Source organism: Danio rerio, chromosome 9 (assembly GCF_052040795.2).
Source record: "Danio rerio strain M-AB ecotype USA chromosome 9, GRCz13ab, whole genome shotgun sequence".
NCBI classification, from domain to species: domain Eukaryota; kingdom Metazoa; phylum Chordata; class Actinopteri; order Cypriniformes; family Danionidae; genus Danio; species Danio rerio.
The window spans coordinates 34,746,445-34,762,272 of NC_141029.1; the positions used below are offsets into that span (position 1 = coordinate 34,746,445).

The 15,828-nt window shown below is 36.5% G+C and overlaps 1 protein-coding gene across 2 annotated transcripts; it reads right to left on the bottom strand.

Moving 5' to 3' along the window:
- Positions 1 to 3,667: 3,667 nt before the first annotated feature.
- Positions 3,668 to 11,866, bottom strand: LOC101883176 (uncharacterized). 2 transcript variants are annotated; one of them, XM_087268113.1, is made up of 4 exons: positions 11,615 to 11,866; positions 9,096 to 9,287; positions 4,802 to 7,535; positions 3,668 to 4,521 (listed from the first exon to the last, which is right to left on the bottom strand). In XM_087268113.1, the coding sequence occupies exon 3, from the start codon at positions 7,489 to 7,491 to the stop codon at positions 4,807 to 4,809; it is 2,685 nt and encodes an 894-aa protein (XP_087124239.1). In that variant the 5' UTR covers positions 7,492 to 7,535; positions 9,096 to 9,287; positions 11,615 to 11,866; the 3' UTR covers positions 3,668 to 4,521; positions 4,802 to 4,806. The 2 variants fall into 2 exon arrangements, with proteins under 2 accessions (XP_087124239.1, XP_087124240.1); XM_087268114.1 differs by having other exon boundaries at positions 4,388 to 4,521; positions 9,127 to 9,287.
- Positions 11,867 to 15,828: the final 3,962 nt, after the last annotated feature.

Here is a 15,828-nt window from a genome sequence, read left to right on the forward strand (position 1 = left end):
ATTATGAGCATACTTAATATATATACAGTGTTGGGGCTAACATATTACAAGTAACGAGATATAAATATTACTTTTACAAGTAAAGTAACGAGTAAAGTAACACATTACTTTTAAAAAGTAAGTAATATTATTTGAGTTACTTTTGAAAACATGTCATGCGAGTTACCAATTAGTTTACTTAATTAACTTATAAAAAAATAAAAAGCTGAATTAAAATGATCGTAGCCACAAAGCATCCCACTCTCAAGGAGAGAATGCGGGAACAGACAGAAACCAAGACGGCAGAGACTTACATTTCTGCGATGGAAGCTTTCTCACTATTCTGACGGATCAAAGAAAGGGAAAAAGAGATTATAGTCTCAATGGACAGTGATGTAACTTCCTCAACACTGTATATATACAGTATATTGCTGTATATACACACAGATTTTCAAAATCACTTGATTTTCAAGTGATTTTCAGAAACACATAGATTTTCAAGTATGTGAATAACCAAACTGTTTAAATCATATTAATTTTTATATTTCTTTTTCAATGGAAGACCAATGTTTAGGTCCCAGCATTGTTAAAAGTCTCAGCTAAAACAACGTAATAGCAAGTGAGTGATCAAAATGTCCATTTTTAGGTAAAGTATTACTTTAATAGTTCAGTTTACAACTACTTTGTTTTAGTCCATTTGAAAAGCAATAAACATTAATAGAAAAAATAGATTAAATATTTTAAATATAGACATTATTGAGCTAAAACAAGTGAAATCTTCAATTTTAAGAGTTCCAGTGATCTCTGTCCTTTTGTTTTCTGCAGACTGTATTTTCTCATGTCCTAAATGTGAAACTGTCACATTCTTCAGTGAGCGTTTCCTTATTTGTACATCCTCACTAATAGTTAACACTTGTTTCTTCTCTCCGTCACACACGGACACACTCATCTCTCCCTGTAAGGGGTACTTTTTATGGCCCCTCTAAAGTTTACTTGCTACTTCCATAAATCCCCTCAAAGCAAACAACTGTGGCTGTGTGCAACAACAAGCAGCATGCCACTCTTTTGGCATTCTCCCTGTTGTACAAAAAGCCCCATATCCAGACATCTCACACACCGTAATGTACACATAAACTACAGTATCAGCACATAAATCACTAAGATACTGTTACATACCAGCATTTATTTATTCATATATGGGAATACAATGGTACATTTCAATATGACTCACAACACAAAGAATACACACAGGCATACTCTTCCAGTTGAGTGAAGTTTTGAGGTTCTATCAAGCGTCTAGAGAAAAGCTCCATCTTAATAATTATATTTCCTTAAACACATTATTATAGGTGGCATGAGGATCTCAAATATGCAGCTACATATTGAGACTTGTGGCAAACGTTTTACTGTTTCAGGCTAGACCTCATAAACTGGATATCAAATGGTTCACTGTGTCATTATCATCTATTTAAAATTCTTTTTGAGACATTTTCATTTCTCAGACCACCGAGACTTTTTAAAGCATGTCATTTTCATTTTGGAAGTTAGTTATTTGTGTTGTTTCATTTTTTATTTTTTTTTATTTCAACACATAACTAGTCTTTACAATGTTTGAGCTGATGTGGTTTGGGGCTGATAGACAAAGTGCAAACTCAGGCATTCCTTTATAATGAAGGACAACTTGCACCCAGTTATTTTATAGGTAGGATTTTTTTCCTTGTAGACACTGCAGGATACATTTTTATTTGAGATGCTGTAGGGACCATCTAACATTCCTTTCTAAAAAGGCATTCTTAATAGATGACTTATTCATTGAAACCATTATATGGGACAATTAGATGGTGTTACAGTAAGTTGTAAAATGTTAGGCATTCTTTTTTTATTGCATTTCTCCTCTTAGTAGCATATTTTAGTAGTCATGTTTAGAATATAAAAACTTAAAAATTCATAATGAAACTGGAACTGTGCATCGTGTTGCTACTTTAAACCATTTTAGCACTTGTGTTACATGTCCTGTTTCATATTACAAAATGTACTCGATTATTTTATAATCACACGTTATTCTACTATTGACAAAATGTGTGTAGTTGAAAAGGTCTAATAGTCAAGCTTCAATATTGATTATAGAAGTGAAACTGACAGGAATTGATTGATCTGTGATAGGAAAGTGCTTAAAAAAGGATACTTTTGGAAAAGCACCTTAACAAAACATAATACGTTTAATAAGTCAGTTTTTTGTTATCAATACAATTTGCAACATCATTTTGTTTGGCCCACATGGAATCTGTGTGCGCAGAAATATGCAGATTTCCATCCCATCAAGTTTCTTAATTTAGTTTATTTATTGAATGGGAATAACCCCTTGAGATGAACCATTTCATTTTTGAGGGGGTAAATGTTGTGTGTAAATGTGTGTATTTTTAGATTTATTCATTCTTTAAATTAATTTAATTAATATTACTGACCAACATAAAAATATTCATATGATTTACTTACAATAGTTTGTAAAGTAATATTTTCTGTCTTTTAGTAGACATATGGTAGATACATTATATGAGAGACTAGCTTAATTTACCAAATAAATGTATCTAATAGGATTTGCATTGTAAACTGAATACAATTTAAAAATGTATTATTTTTTATTCAACATATTAAGTTTGTAGTTTAATATACCCAAAGTCATTCCACATAAATCTGTCGATTTTTATTTTTTTTACATTATTCTGCACAGAAATAGCAAAAAATATCCACAGATTCTGTCGGGTTTACGTATGACTAAGATCATATAGTGTTCACGAGCACAATATGTACAAGTAAATCAGGCAATCAGGTACAAGTGGAAGTTTATCAACACTAAATAAAATAAGTTAGTTTACCGTTGACTTAACGCAAAAGGGTTATGTTGATGCATAAACTGATTACATTAAGCACAACTCAAACCTAATGAGTTATGAATTCATTAATTATATATTTTGTACAAATTTCTTAATACCAAGCTTTTGAGCAGTTATATAGTTTTGAACTTATAATCTAAACTAATAATCTAAATGTTTTACGATATCATCATAAAAGTAAAAGTATATATAAAATACCCATCAAAAGTTTGTGGTCAGTATCTTTTTTTTTTTAGGAAAATCATCAAGGCGCCATTTATTAAACGTAAAAAGTTAAATTGTTAAATACTTATTTATTAAATATTTATTTATCACTTTGAAATTGCTCATCAAGTCATTATTGTTTTTATAACTATTACTATAAATACTAAAGTTATTATGATCATTATTAATAATAATAACAGCAACAATAATAATTACTATTAGATTTCTACAGGATCATATGAAAATGTATAATTAAAATAACTGCAATAAAAGATTAAATTAAATGAAAAATTACTTTTAAACAGTTATTTTATAGTGCAAAAACAATGTATTTTTGATTAAATGCAGCCTCGGTGGGCAGGAGAAGCTTATTTTAAAACATTTAAAAATTCCTACTGACCTCAAACTTTTGACCGGTAGTGTATATTTAAATATAAGTTAACAACACTCAAACCATTTTGTTTCAAAACTTAAATGGTTTGCCACAATTGGTTTCCTCACAAGTTAACTTTTCAGGTTTCAAAGTACCAATGTTTTCTCACTATTCCACAATAATGTGACCTAAAAAATAAATAGATTATCCGCTTAGAAAGTGTAGCTTAAGCCACTGTTTTAGATCAGTCATTACACATGAGAGGAAAAGGGCTCTATGGACTTGATGAAAACCTTAGTTCAATTAATTCCGGCTTGAGTCTCGCACAAAGTCAAAGACAAGGCTCTGCTTCCTGACCGACAAGGAGACACCACATCCTCTGACAGCGTAAACAAGGGAGAGGAACACTTTTCTATGGAATAACAAACCATTCTTAGGGCAGAGGAAGGATATCGCAGAGCATGCAACACATTTCTTTGAAAAAAAAAAAATCTGAAATAAAGCTATATGACTGTTTGCATGTTTGTAGATCCTCCAACGAGTGAGTAGATGTAGCATAGCCATGCCTACTCTTCTTAAACAAGGCAAGCTAAGAGACTGTGTCGAGCTTAAATCCAAACAGTAAAGACAGCAGTCTGGGTGTGTTTGGTTAGCCAACAAGCCTTGTTGAGCTTTGAGAGTCTCTGTTTCAGAGTCATAACAGGACTGTGAGGATTCTTGAACTAGCAGGAAACAATTCAGAATTTTTCAAAGTATTCCAGTGCTTCTAGTTCTCTTTTGAGATTGCAAACCCATGCCAAGAATATTTCTCACTGAGTGGTTGCATTCCTGTTGCTATTTACAGCTAAGCAGAATAATGGTAAACAGAAAATCTCAAATCATCTTGTTATGACTATAATATGCATTGTTGTTACAAATGGCTTTATTGACGTTGCAGTTTTATTTTTAAATTGCATTAGGAGCCAAAAGACTTCAAATGCATTAATGTGTTTGTGTGTTATTACTGCCTCCTGCTGGCTGGCATGACTATTCAATCTCAGTAGCATACTGCTTTATCACAAAGCCAAAACACTGCAGTGGAAAGAAATCACACTATATTAGCAATAGAAACAACCAGGCTTTAAAAACAAACGAAAGAGCACAAACACAACTCTAAAAAAAATCTACATTTTGTCATGCTAAGGCTAATCAAGCTAATCTATATATTTTGACTTGACTGTAAATAAATAATACACACAACTGCATAGTTCATTTAATATTCATCTGTTCTACTGTTATTACTTATTGTACAGTATTTTATCAATGCCTGCTTTATACCATGCTATTTAGCATCCAAAAGTAAAATAAATACCTGTCTCATTCAAGGAGCTCCTTGTACTGATAAATCTTAATGCAGTGATGCATGCTATCCGACACCACTAGGAGATCATTTGGTAGAAGTGCAAGTCCACGAGGGCTACTCAGTCCATCGGCCAAAATCACTCGTCCTGGTCCCTCAGAAGGATATAGAAGCACTCGATGTTTTTCTCCCCAATCTGCCACCAACACAGCCCCATCCTTGTCAATGCAAAGGCCCCAGGGACATGACAGCACAGGCCCTAAGCTGGGACACACACCTAAGATTCGTAGGATGTCCCATCCTGGTCCTAAAATCTTCACACAAGGCTCCTGCCCTATTTCACTGCCTCGCTCAGACACTGCAACTAAACCAGAGAGAAGGCATGCTGCTACCAGATAAGGCCTGTGGAAACCAGTCACCACAGTGCGTTCCAATCTGGAGCCCGTTTTCGGTTCAAGCTTCAATGCAGTAAGAGTACCCTTTCGTATATCTGCAACTAAGAATTCATCTCTTTGGTTGACTGTCACTCCTCTTGGAGCTTCCAACTCATCGCGAGGGACTCCTGCAATGTAGGGCCCCCCTCCAAATGTTTGGAGGAGACGCCCATGCCGACTAAGGATCAGGAGAGCCCTCTCGGCTGCACAGCTCAAAGCAATTAGACCCTTGGCATTAACGGCCACATCAAAGTAATTTCGGCAATGTCTTAAGGAGTCATTACTTGCAGAAGTCACTTGTTGTAGGACGTTACCTTGTGGATCAGTTACTTGGACTCGAGCATTCCCACAGTCCACAATGAAAAGTTGGCCTTGGGGTGTAGCATGGACACCACTGGGCAGTGCGAGACCAGCACGCCCTGAGCCTTGCCTACCAAACTGCCGAACTAGATGCACTTCTTCTGATGGCATTGATTTTGCATCCTCTTCTAACTCTAAGAGGGCTGGTTCGCTCCTCTCTCCCCGCAGTCTATTTTCATTTAGAGAAGTCTGTCGTCCTGGTGAAAGGTGGTTCTGTCTTTTCTGAGATGAATTGTCAATAACAGACATTGAAAGTGAACGAGACACTCTACTGGAACCAGGAGCATGGTGTTGGGTATTCTTTTGAGAGAAATTGCCATGACTGGGACAGGATTTTGTGCGTGATGCCTCACATTTTTGAGAACTGGAGCTCAAGTGTGAGGACATATGACTCTTGGTAACAGACCACATGCTTGACTGCTGCCTTCTGGTCTCACTTAAAGGTCTGTTACAATAGGAAAGATCAGCAGCTGATCTGGAAAGGCGAGCAGTAGGACGCAGGGAATTGGTGAAATCTCTGGGGGAGCTGACAATAAAAGTGTACCCAGAATCTACACTGTCAGTAGGGGATGATGCACGGTTTTGTGGGTGATCATCTGAAGATGCACTTAATTGGGAGGAAGACCTACCACGAAAGAAGTTGTTATTGCTGCCTTGACTAGAGTTGATCTCTCTGGGGCTCTGTGGTGATGTGCCATACCGTGATGTTTTTCCTGAAGTCCTCCTGGTCGGACTTTTATGATCAAACTGATGCAAGAACCAGCCATCTTGTTCTTGAGGACCTTGTTCTGGAGATGGAGAGAATTCTCTTTGCCTTCTTGCTCTTTGCGAAGCAAACTGTGTGATTGGTCCATTTTGTCTCTGAGCATAATCTTCACTCTCTGACTCACCATGACTAAGTGATGGTACCGCCAAAAAGAGCTCATCTCCTTTGCATTCAGATAAAGGCGATTCACACTCATCCTCCTGCGATGAATCACGTTCACATGGGACTTGATTAGGGGACCTGCGAAATAGTTGTGGGGACTGATGTTTTACCTCTTCTCCTGATTCTTCGTCACTTCGGGCTGACAAACGGAGCTTCCTGACAACCCTCAAGTTCCCACTGTTAGTTGATGAGTGCCTTGGATTAGGCCCTGGAGATGGGACTGGGCTCTGACAAGGGCTTGTTCCATCAGTCGTGCTCTTGCCCTCTCCAACAACATGACCCCCACTGCGTGCTTCGGCGGCATGGAGGGAACACATGTGACCCAGTTGCCCACAGCCTCCAACTGGAACATTATGGTCCTGCACGTTGACCTCACCAAAGGTTATAGCATTTGGCTGGGCACTTGGTTTGAAAGATACACGTTTGAGTGTAAGTGATAATTCCCAAGGCTGGACCAGCTCTGCAACACCTTTAAGAAGCTGGTCTCGCTTGAGATCCCACTCTCGATCTTTACTACCATCAGCACCACTTTTCTTTATTAGTTCTCGAAGTTTGATGACTTTATATAATCGCTGGTCCACCAATCTTTGCACAACCCTTATGGCTGCTCCATTTTCCCTCTGCACTTGTTCCAGTCTAAGCTGTAGGTCACGATGATCCTGTTCTACCCTTTCCAGTAGACGGCGCTCTTCCCTTTGTATTCCAATTAGTGCACGGTCCACACCTCGACTTACTGTTTGCGCTTCAGTGACTTGTTGCTCCCGCAGTCGCCTGAGGTCTGTTTCACATTTAGCCAAATCGCATAGGGCCTGAGTAGCCCAACATGGTAAAGGAAACGAAGAGGCTGCAGAAGCAGGTTTTGAGTCTTCATGACCCTCTGCGTCCGACTGTGCTGTTGGACTTAGAGGGGGCTGTGGAGATGTATTAGGGGATGTCTTGTTGCTCATTTGAGATCCACTAGACATCTTTGCAGACAGCATGTAAAGGATTTTTGCAGTCACTTGTAACAAGGCCTATTTTGGACCTGTTATGGAAGGTACAGAAAAAAGAGGAAGACCATCAGTGTTGTTGCATTAAATCACATAAATTCACTTTCTTCTGTCGGATAAAATAATATACAGCAACGCTTAAGCACAAAACAATGTGAGGTAATTCATCACTAAATTCCCTATCAGGCAAAAGTTTTAATCTTACATTTTGCACACTCTTTATTAATGTTACCGTCAAGACACTTTGATTTCTAAAGCACTTTATACAATGTAGATCAATGTAGAAGAAAACAGGTCTCAAAAAAAGTTTAGCTTTTCAGCATGTTGCTACAACTACTACTACTAAAATGACTACTACTTATTTATTCAAGTATGAAGTATTTTCGTCATATATGAGTTCCAATAAATAAAATGCAGACACTTTAGTACAAAATAAAGTCAATTCCCTTATAACAGATATGTAGAAATCAAAAAAAACAATGTTGCTCTTCTGCAACCTATAGCAACCACAGTCATGACAACAGCAGCCATGACTACATAATGATATCTAAAAATAAGGCAACAATTCTTTTATAGTAATATACATTTAAATGTAATAATTATACTGTGGTTAGCACAACTTATCATAAATTACAACATGAAATACATTTTTATAGAAGTACTTAAGGCGACACTAGAGCAGGAACGAATTTTCTGAAATAGTTCAAAGACACCTACAAATTCATTCTGGTACAGTTACTAAATTGTTTTATGCAATCAAATTTATGACTGTTACAACATTAAAAAATGTCATATTTTTGAAGCTCTGGATTCAAAAGGTTAAAACATTTAAACTACCATAACAAAGCAGTTTTGTTAGTGTTTTATCTTACCTTTTTTACAGTGATAGTTAAGATGTTTCTTGGAGAAAACTCAACACTCAACTCACTGTTGCAGGCTGTTGTACTAACTGAAAGTAGGAGACCTTAAACAGCTTACGTCTGGAATTTGATATGGTTTTGTGTCTTGCGGAACAGTTGCTGAGCACACTTGAGAAGGCAAACAGTGAAACAAGACCAGAGAACAATTCTGATGTTCAGTTTGTTTGTGTTCTCTGACTGTCAGTTCACATTGCATGTTATGTCTTTTCTTAATGCCTTATATTACAGATGTAGCAGCCTTTTATGAAAGGTTTTGATTAGTATAATACTAGTATGATACTTATTATGAGCAGTAGTATTATTAGTTATCTTTTAATACCTTGTCTATTAGTATTTAACAGTTGCAAAGAAAGTATTGAAAGATGCAGGTGATAAAACTTTAACTCTGACTGACAGATGGAAAGCTGAGAAAGTCTGACAGATCTCAGGGATCGAGGGAACCGAGGAATGACTAGAGAGACTACTGTGGAGCGCACAGAGAAAGTGTGGCAGACAGACAAATCTGAGCGGAGGAGAAGGAGAGACAGATAGAAGAAAGAGAGTCAGAATATTTCTAGTGCTGAGAAGATTATTAGCATTTCAAATTCAGGGAGGCAGACAGCGAACGAAGGAGGACAGCATATATGTGGGAGGCAAAAGATAGACTATAAAGAAAAAAAAATGTCATCATAAAACCTGAGAAGTGCACTTGCTCTCCTTTGCTCACTTGTATTTTCCCTCTGCAGCCTTCTTTCTCAGCTCTTCAGGCCCCTTCAGGCCCAGCGTGACATCAGGCTACACATCAGCACAATGCTCAAATACCTAATTCATGATATGGTTTAAAGCAGTCGAGTCCAAAGTGTGCATGTGTGGTGGGAGGCAGAGGTACTGCAAGTAAAGCAAATTAGGTTATTAACAGAGGACTTGAATATTCATGCTATGAATATATTGTATGATAGCAGTGTGTGCTTAAGATGAATGATAAATGTAAGTTGCTCATAACACTAGATATTGGTTATTCTAAACCCCAGGCAACTTTTTAGCTGTAGTTTTTCGTTTTAGGTTTGGTACTACAATTTTGGGCTACTCGTAATTCAGCAAAAGCAATGCTAAAAAATAATAACTCTAATGTACAAATGTAAGGCCTTTTTTTTTTACTCTGGCCTAAAGTTTGGAATAAAGATAACCTGGGCTTATGCACAGTGTTACATGAGATGAATGGGAATAGTTCACACAAAAATGTATTTCCTTTTAGTGGTTTTATACTAGTTATGATTTTTTTTTTCCTCTGTTGAACACAAAACAAGATTTTTTTAAAGAAATGCTGGAAAAAGCTGCTGTTGGCATCCATTATAGCAATTCCAGGTATGGGGCCTGAGCATTGAAACTCAAAACCTTATCTTTCTCTAGAGATTTTTTTTCTCTGTTGATTTCTTTTGGTGTTGTTTTGTTTTTGTAAATAAACTGCACAATAAAAGTTATATTTTTATTTTTTTTATAACTTTTTTATTATAAATGTATCTTCTTAATTTAAAATGAAAACATAAATTCACAAATAAAAAACAAGCTTACAAACATGTACAGTTATTATTTTTGTGGTTAGATTTTGATATAGTTGCATTTTCATTATGAAAAAGAATGTTCCATTATTCATGGGGACCCCAGTTTTGAAAAGAAGTAATAACATTACAATATTAAAGGTTATAGAGAGATTTTACAACATTTGATAGAAAATGTATAAAAGAGCTATATGATTAATAGCCTTCTTGGCATTGGTCGGGATCCCTTTAATTCCTTTAAGCCTACCCCTGATTGTAAGAACAAAAAATACTATAGAGGTCAAAATACTATAAGGGTCAAATACTATAAAGCCTTTTATTGTTTACTAGAATGTTCTGGAAATATCAATATTGCCAGAAAGTTTGTCTGTTGGCTTTCATTATGTACCAGACATAGAACCCTTGTATGGTGACCGAGAGAGCTTAATGTGCTGCAATTAGAGAAAACACGTGCAATTACAAAAACATCAGCAAATTAAGAAAAGGGGTTGGCTCGTTTGGGCCCCTACTACTATCTCTGCTGCGGGCTCCAAAACTGTGTGGGCCCTTAGAATCGTCCTAACTCTAAAATCCCCCCCTAACGGCGCCCCTGCCATGGTTTAAAACTGGTCTCTAAATTTTTTTACAGTATAACATGTGAAACAATTATTTACCCAGAGATCAGCACAGTGTGAAACTTAAGACATCTTTTCAACAAAAATGTACCCTTGAGTATTAAAGTAATATTTTATTGTTCTTACTCTTCGCATGTACTCTGTGTAATGTTATTTTGTGCGATTAGGCCAAATTATATCTGTTGGAGAGGTAATTGAATAAAATAACGGAGAATTGCAGACGTCAGCAGGAAATGCCAGACAGGAGAATATTTGAAATAATGACATATGGGACTGTTCACTGTTCCTCCATTTGCCAAATCAGCAAATTTCTCTCTGGATAGTTTTGTTGGCTTAAAATCTGACAAACCAAAGCTGAAGTGTTTAAAGAAATGATTCTATTAAAATGAATTTTAGTGTTTTATTAATCTTGAAAAAGTAATGCTAATGAGTCTAAGTATGTCTTTATTCTACTTTTTTGGAAAGTTAACATTAAACCATTGCATTACAAATGTGAACAGTCATTTACATAAAGGTAACAACGCAGGCAGAGTTATTTGATATGCTGCATGTGCTTCAGTGTTCTCCTGTGTCTTTTCTGAAGCTCTCCTCTCACATTACTTCTTACATTATCTATGAGGGATTGATGATGATAAACGGTGTATAGACTTTGCACAGGGACAGTGAATAAAAGCAAGTAAACATTTTTAGTTTACAATTAACCTTTATCAATTTTAATAGTATTTTTTAGGTAAATCATTCAACTCAGAATTAAACTCTTCTAAACAAACCACTAACGCTATACGAAACAGACAATATGAAGAATTCACAACTACGAATTATGAAAAACACAATTCAGAATTCTACACATCGACCGCTTTAAAAGTCATTAAAACTATGTTCAGTAGTTTTATTATTGTTTTTAACACAATTTACCGTGTCATTGGTCACTGAAACACGAGTATCGAGTATTTCAAAACACTATTCAACACAAAATCAATCACACCAGACAAAAATAACTGGTCTAAACTTATAAAAACTGAATAAAAGTTGAAGGTCTTACCTGAGTGTCTGTCACCTGCTCCTCTGTCACTGCCCTCCTTTCTTTCCAGCACAAGTTCTTCTGTTTTTTTCTTTAGCTCTTGCTAGTTGTCCCATGTTGCTAGGAAACAGTACCGCACTAATTGAATTAACTACCAGTAACCTTGGTGTTTGAAATTGTATAAATTAAGATGCATTTTAAGACCTTTGTATGGCAATTAAAATAGTCACGACCTGCGTTAAAATATTAGTTTTATTGAATACTTGATTGGCTGATGAGTACTGCGGAAAAAACGAGTTTTATTTTTGCTTAAGTTATGCATTAAATTGCGTTTTATTAACATCTACACCTACAAAAGCCATCAACAATGTTGTAACGTCTTTAACAGAAATGTATTTTTTTTGTTACTATTAATGTACCATCAAAAATAATAATAATAATAAAATAATAAATAAATAAATAAATAAAAACATGCTGATTTGCGAATGTCCAGACGTACTTGGACCATGGTATAAGCAGAATAAATATGCCAATCACTAAAATGCTCACCCGCCACTTCATTAAGTACACCTTTGCACTTTATGACATTACACGTTATCTTGTTGGAAGTAGCCATCAGAAGGGTACACTGATGAACATGGTCAGCAACAACACTCAGGTAGGCTGTGGCATTGACACAATGCTTAATTGGTACTAATAGGCCCAAAAGTTTACCAAGAATACCCCCCATACCATGAACAATTAATACAAGGCAGCTTGGATCCATGTTTTTTCGTGTTGTTTACGTCAAATTCTGACCCTACCATCCGAATGTCACAGCAATAATCAAGATTTATCAGACCAGGCAACATTTTTCCAGTCTTCTATTGTCCACTTTTGGTGAGCCTGTGTGAATTGGAGCCTCAGATTCTTGTTCTTAGCTGACAGGAGTGGCACCCGGTGTGGTCCTCTGCTGCTGTAGCCCATCTGCATCAAGGTTGGATGTACTGTGTGTTCAGAGATGCCCTTCTGCATGCCTCAGTTGTAACGAGTGGTTATTTGAATTACTGTTGCCTTTCTATCTGCTGGAACTAGTCTAGCCATTCTCCTCTGACCTCTGGCATCAACAAGACATTTGTGCCCACAGAACCGCCGCTCACTGGATATTTTCTCTTTTTCGGACCATTCTCTATAAACCCTAGAGTTGGATGTGTGTGAAAATCCCAGTAGATCAGCAGTTTCTGAAATACTCAGACCAGCCCGTCTGTCACTAACAACCATGCCACATTCAAAGTCACTTAAGTCACCTTTCTTCCCCATTCTGATGCTCAGATTGAACTGCAGCAGATCATCTTGACCATGTCTACATAACTAAATGCCTTGAGTTGCTGTCGTGATTGGTTGATTAGAAATTTGTTAACAAGCAGTTGTACCTAATAAAATGGCCGGTGAGTGTATTTGACACTCTCGGTTGTGCATTATTTTCTAATAATGCAACTTTCTGCACATTTTTTGTAGCTTTTAACTAACAACATATTGCAAATGCTGTCAGATCTCAAAAACAAATCTCACCTGATAATTTCAGACTACGAACAGACAGATCTGACATTATCATTTTAGCTATTGGATAACCAACTTCATGAGTCACCTCTAATCAACGCAATGGCAATCATGTGGGAGTTTGAGGAGCGAGCACCGGCTGTAGATAAATCAAAGTGTACTCTTCATGCATTTAACTAATCAAGACATGTGATGTATGCAGCCCAGAGACTGTCAAAGTCTAGAATAGAACTGATCTAAGAGAGATATTGATATGAAATCGTTTCATGTGCATACATAGGCACCACAGGAAGATCTAAGGTCAGAATACTGCATTAATGAACACTTGAATAATGGGACTATCATGAGATAGTCTCTACAGCTGAGAATGCTACAGAAGAGTCATGTCCAATGGCCAACTTATGTATTGAATGTGTTATGAGTTAACATTTATGAATAAATTAGCTAAATTACAAAACATCTGAAAAGGCAAAATGCACATCTTTGATGAGCAGCGAATACATTAAATAAAATGTAAAGCATCACACTGGAGTGTTTATATAAATGGTGACTTCAAGAATGCATGCTTATTGATTCGTGAAACTGAATTTGTGTGAGAGTGGAATTTGTAAAGGCACAACGATTAAAATGATTCAATTCAGATCAAGGTCGGTTTACAACATCTTTAAGGGAAAAACTAATTTGTTTAAGCTATGGTGATAATTATTATTGTATAACTTCAGTCACAGCCACGGTTAGCTTTTTATTAGATCTGATTGAGTTCGCCTTCTTTCCTCACCATGTGCAGATGAATGTAGTATGTGGAGTACATGGACCTACAACACAAAGTTTATTTACACTACTGTTCAAAGTTTAATGTTGGAATGGGAAACATGGTTGTTACACCAGGTAAACCCAAGTGTCCTGAATTTAGTGAAAAGTGGAGACGAAATGTGTAGCAGGAGTTATCTTATAAGCTACATGAATGCAAATGTTAGGCAATATTCAGAACTTTGTGTTCAGCACAATCAGACAACACTTTTCATGCAGGACAATGACCCTTGTCACACAGCAAAATGGGAAATGCAGTTCATTGAAGCAGAAAATGTTAAAAGTGCCCAAAGTCCTGATGTAAACCTGATTGAAGATCTCTGAATAATCCTTTACAACAGGGGTCACCAATCTCTGTCCTGGAGGGCCGGTGTCCCTGCAGGGTTTAGCTCCAACTTGCTTCAACACACCTGCCTGGATGTTCCAAGTATGCATAGTAAGACCTTGATTAGCTGTTCAGGCGTGCTTGATTAAGGTTGGAGCTAAGATTCGCAACAAGTTTGGTGACCCCTGCTTTACAACAATATTGTGGCTTAGAAACTGACTGTCAGTAAACTGATTAAGAAACTGAAAAAAAAAAATCAGATCAATTTCACAGCAGACTTCTGATGTCTTGTGGACGCAGATGTGCTTTAGTCGTTTTATAAAACATTCTTTTACTAGCATAATTAACATAAGCTCATTCTGAAAACCTAGCCCTATATACATTTCTGGAGATCGCGAATTATGTACCCAGAGCCACATATGACTGCATTTCATCTTTAAATCAAACTATATGTAGTATGACACCGCTCCTTTTCTCGCTTACCAGCTGCCCGCTTGACCCTTAACAGTTTTTTTGCTGTTGCCAGTTTGTTCGGTAGCTTACCATTTATGTCAGCGTACTTGAGACACATGAGCTGAGTTGACTGCAATAACAGGGTTCGAGTCCGGTGAAGAATGGTTCCAGAAAGTAGGACAGCCAAAATAAAAGCTAAAAAATTAAATAAACAAGTAATTAACAGAGTCAGAATGTGGTCAAATTTGAAAATGGGGGGGGGGGAATCAGGGCTTTTCTTTATCTAGATTGCCTTTTAAATCTGTTGATCGGGTTTAAGGAAGGGGTGTGCAGGTCAATCTGTGCTTTTGAAAACACTATTGGTTGGGTTTAGAAAAGGAGGTTTGGGGGACTGATCAGTTGGTCAGTCAGTAAATCAGTAAGTCAACAGCAGCCTCTAGTGGATTTACGCGAGAACAGCAGGTGCAAATGGCACTCGTGAGAGAAATTTGAGATCTTAAGAAGCGTACAGAGTGGCCTCTGGTAGATTTGCGAAAACAAAGACTGCAAAAAAAAAAAGTAGCTCCTGGGACTTCTTTTGCTCTCTCCAGAAATGTATATAGGGGTTCGTAATCAGAACGAGCCTGGGTTGAGCATAATTTAACTTAAAATTTTAATTTTAAAATTAAATTAAAATAATTTAATTTTAATTTTGAACAATTTCTAAAATAAATCAAGCATTTATAAATTGTTCTCCAATACCGATCTCCACTTAATATGCCCTGTACAGTCTTTAGTGAATGATCCTTCAATAATCGTTATACATTTCTAATATTTTGTTCAAAAACTGTCCTATGATCAAAAGTGTTGATGAACATCAGATTATTCTGACTCTGAACTTAGATATATAATGTATTTTTAAAGAATCAACAGTTAAATATACAAAAATTTGTAATATTTTTGTAAATATAATACATTTATAAATTTTGTTGTTTGTTATAAATGGGTAATATACGAAAAATAAGACCACTTAAAAAGGCAACTTGACACAGACATGAGGAGTTTCATCAGTATCGCAGCATTCCTGTCTCTGAGTCTTTCTCCAGAGAAGAGGAATAAGACTTCTATC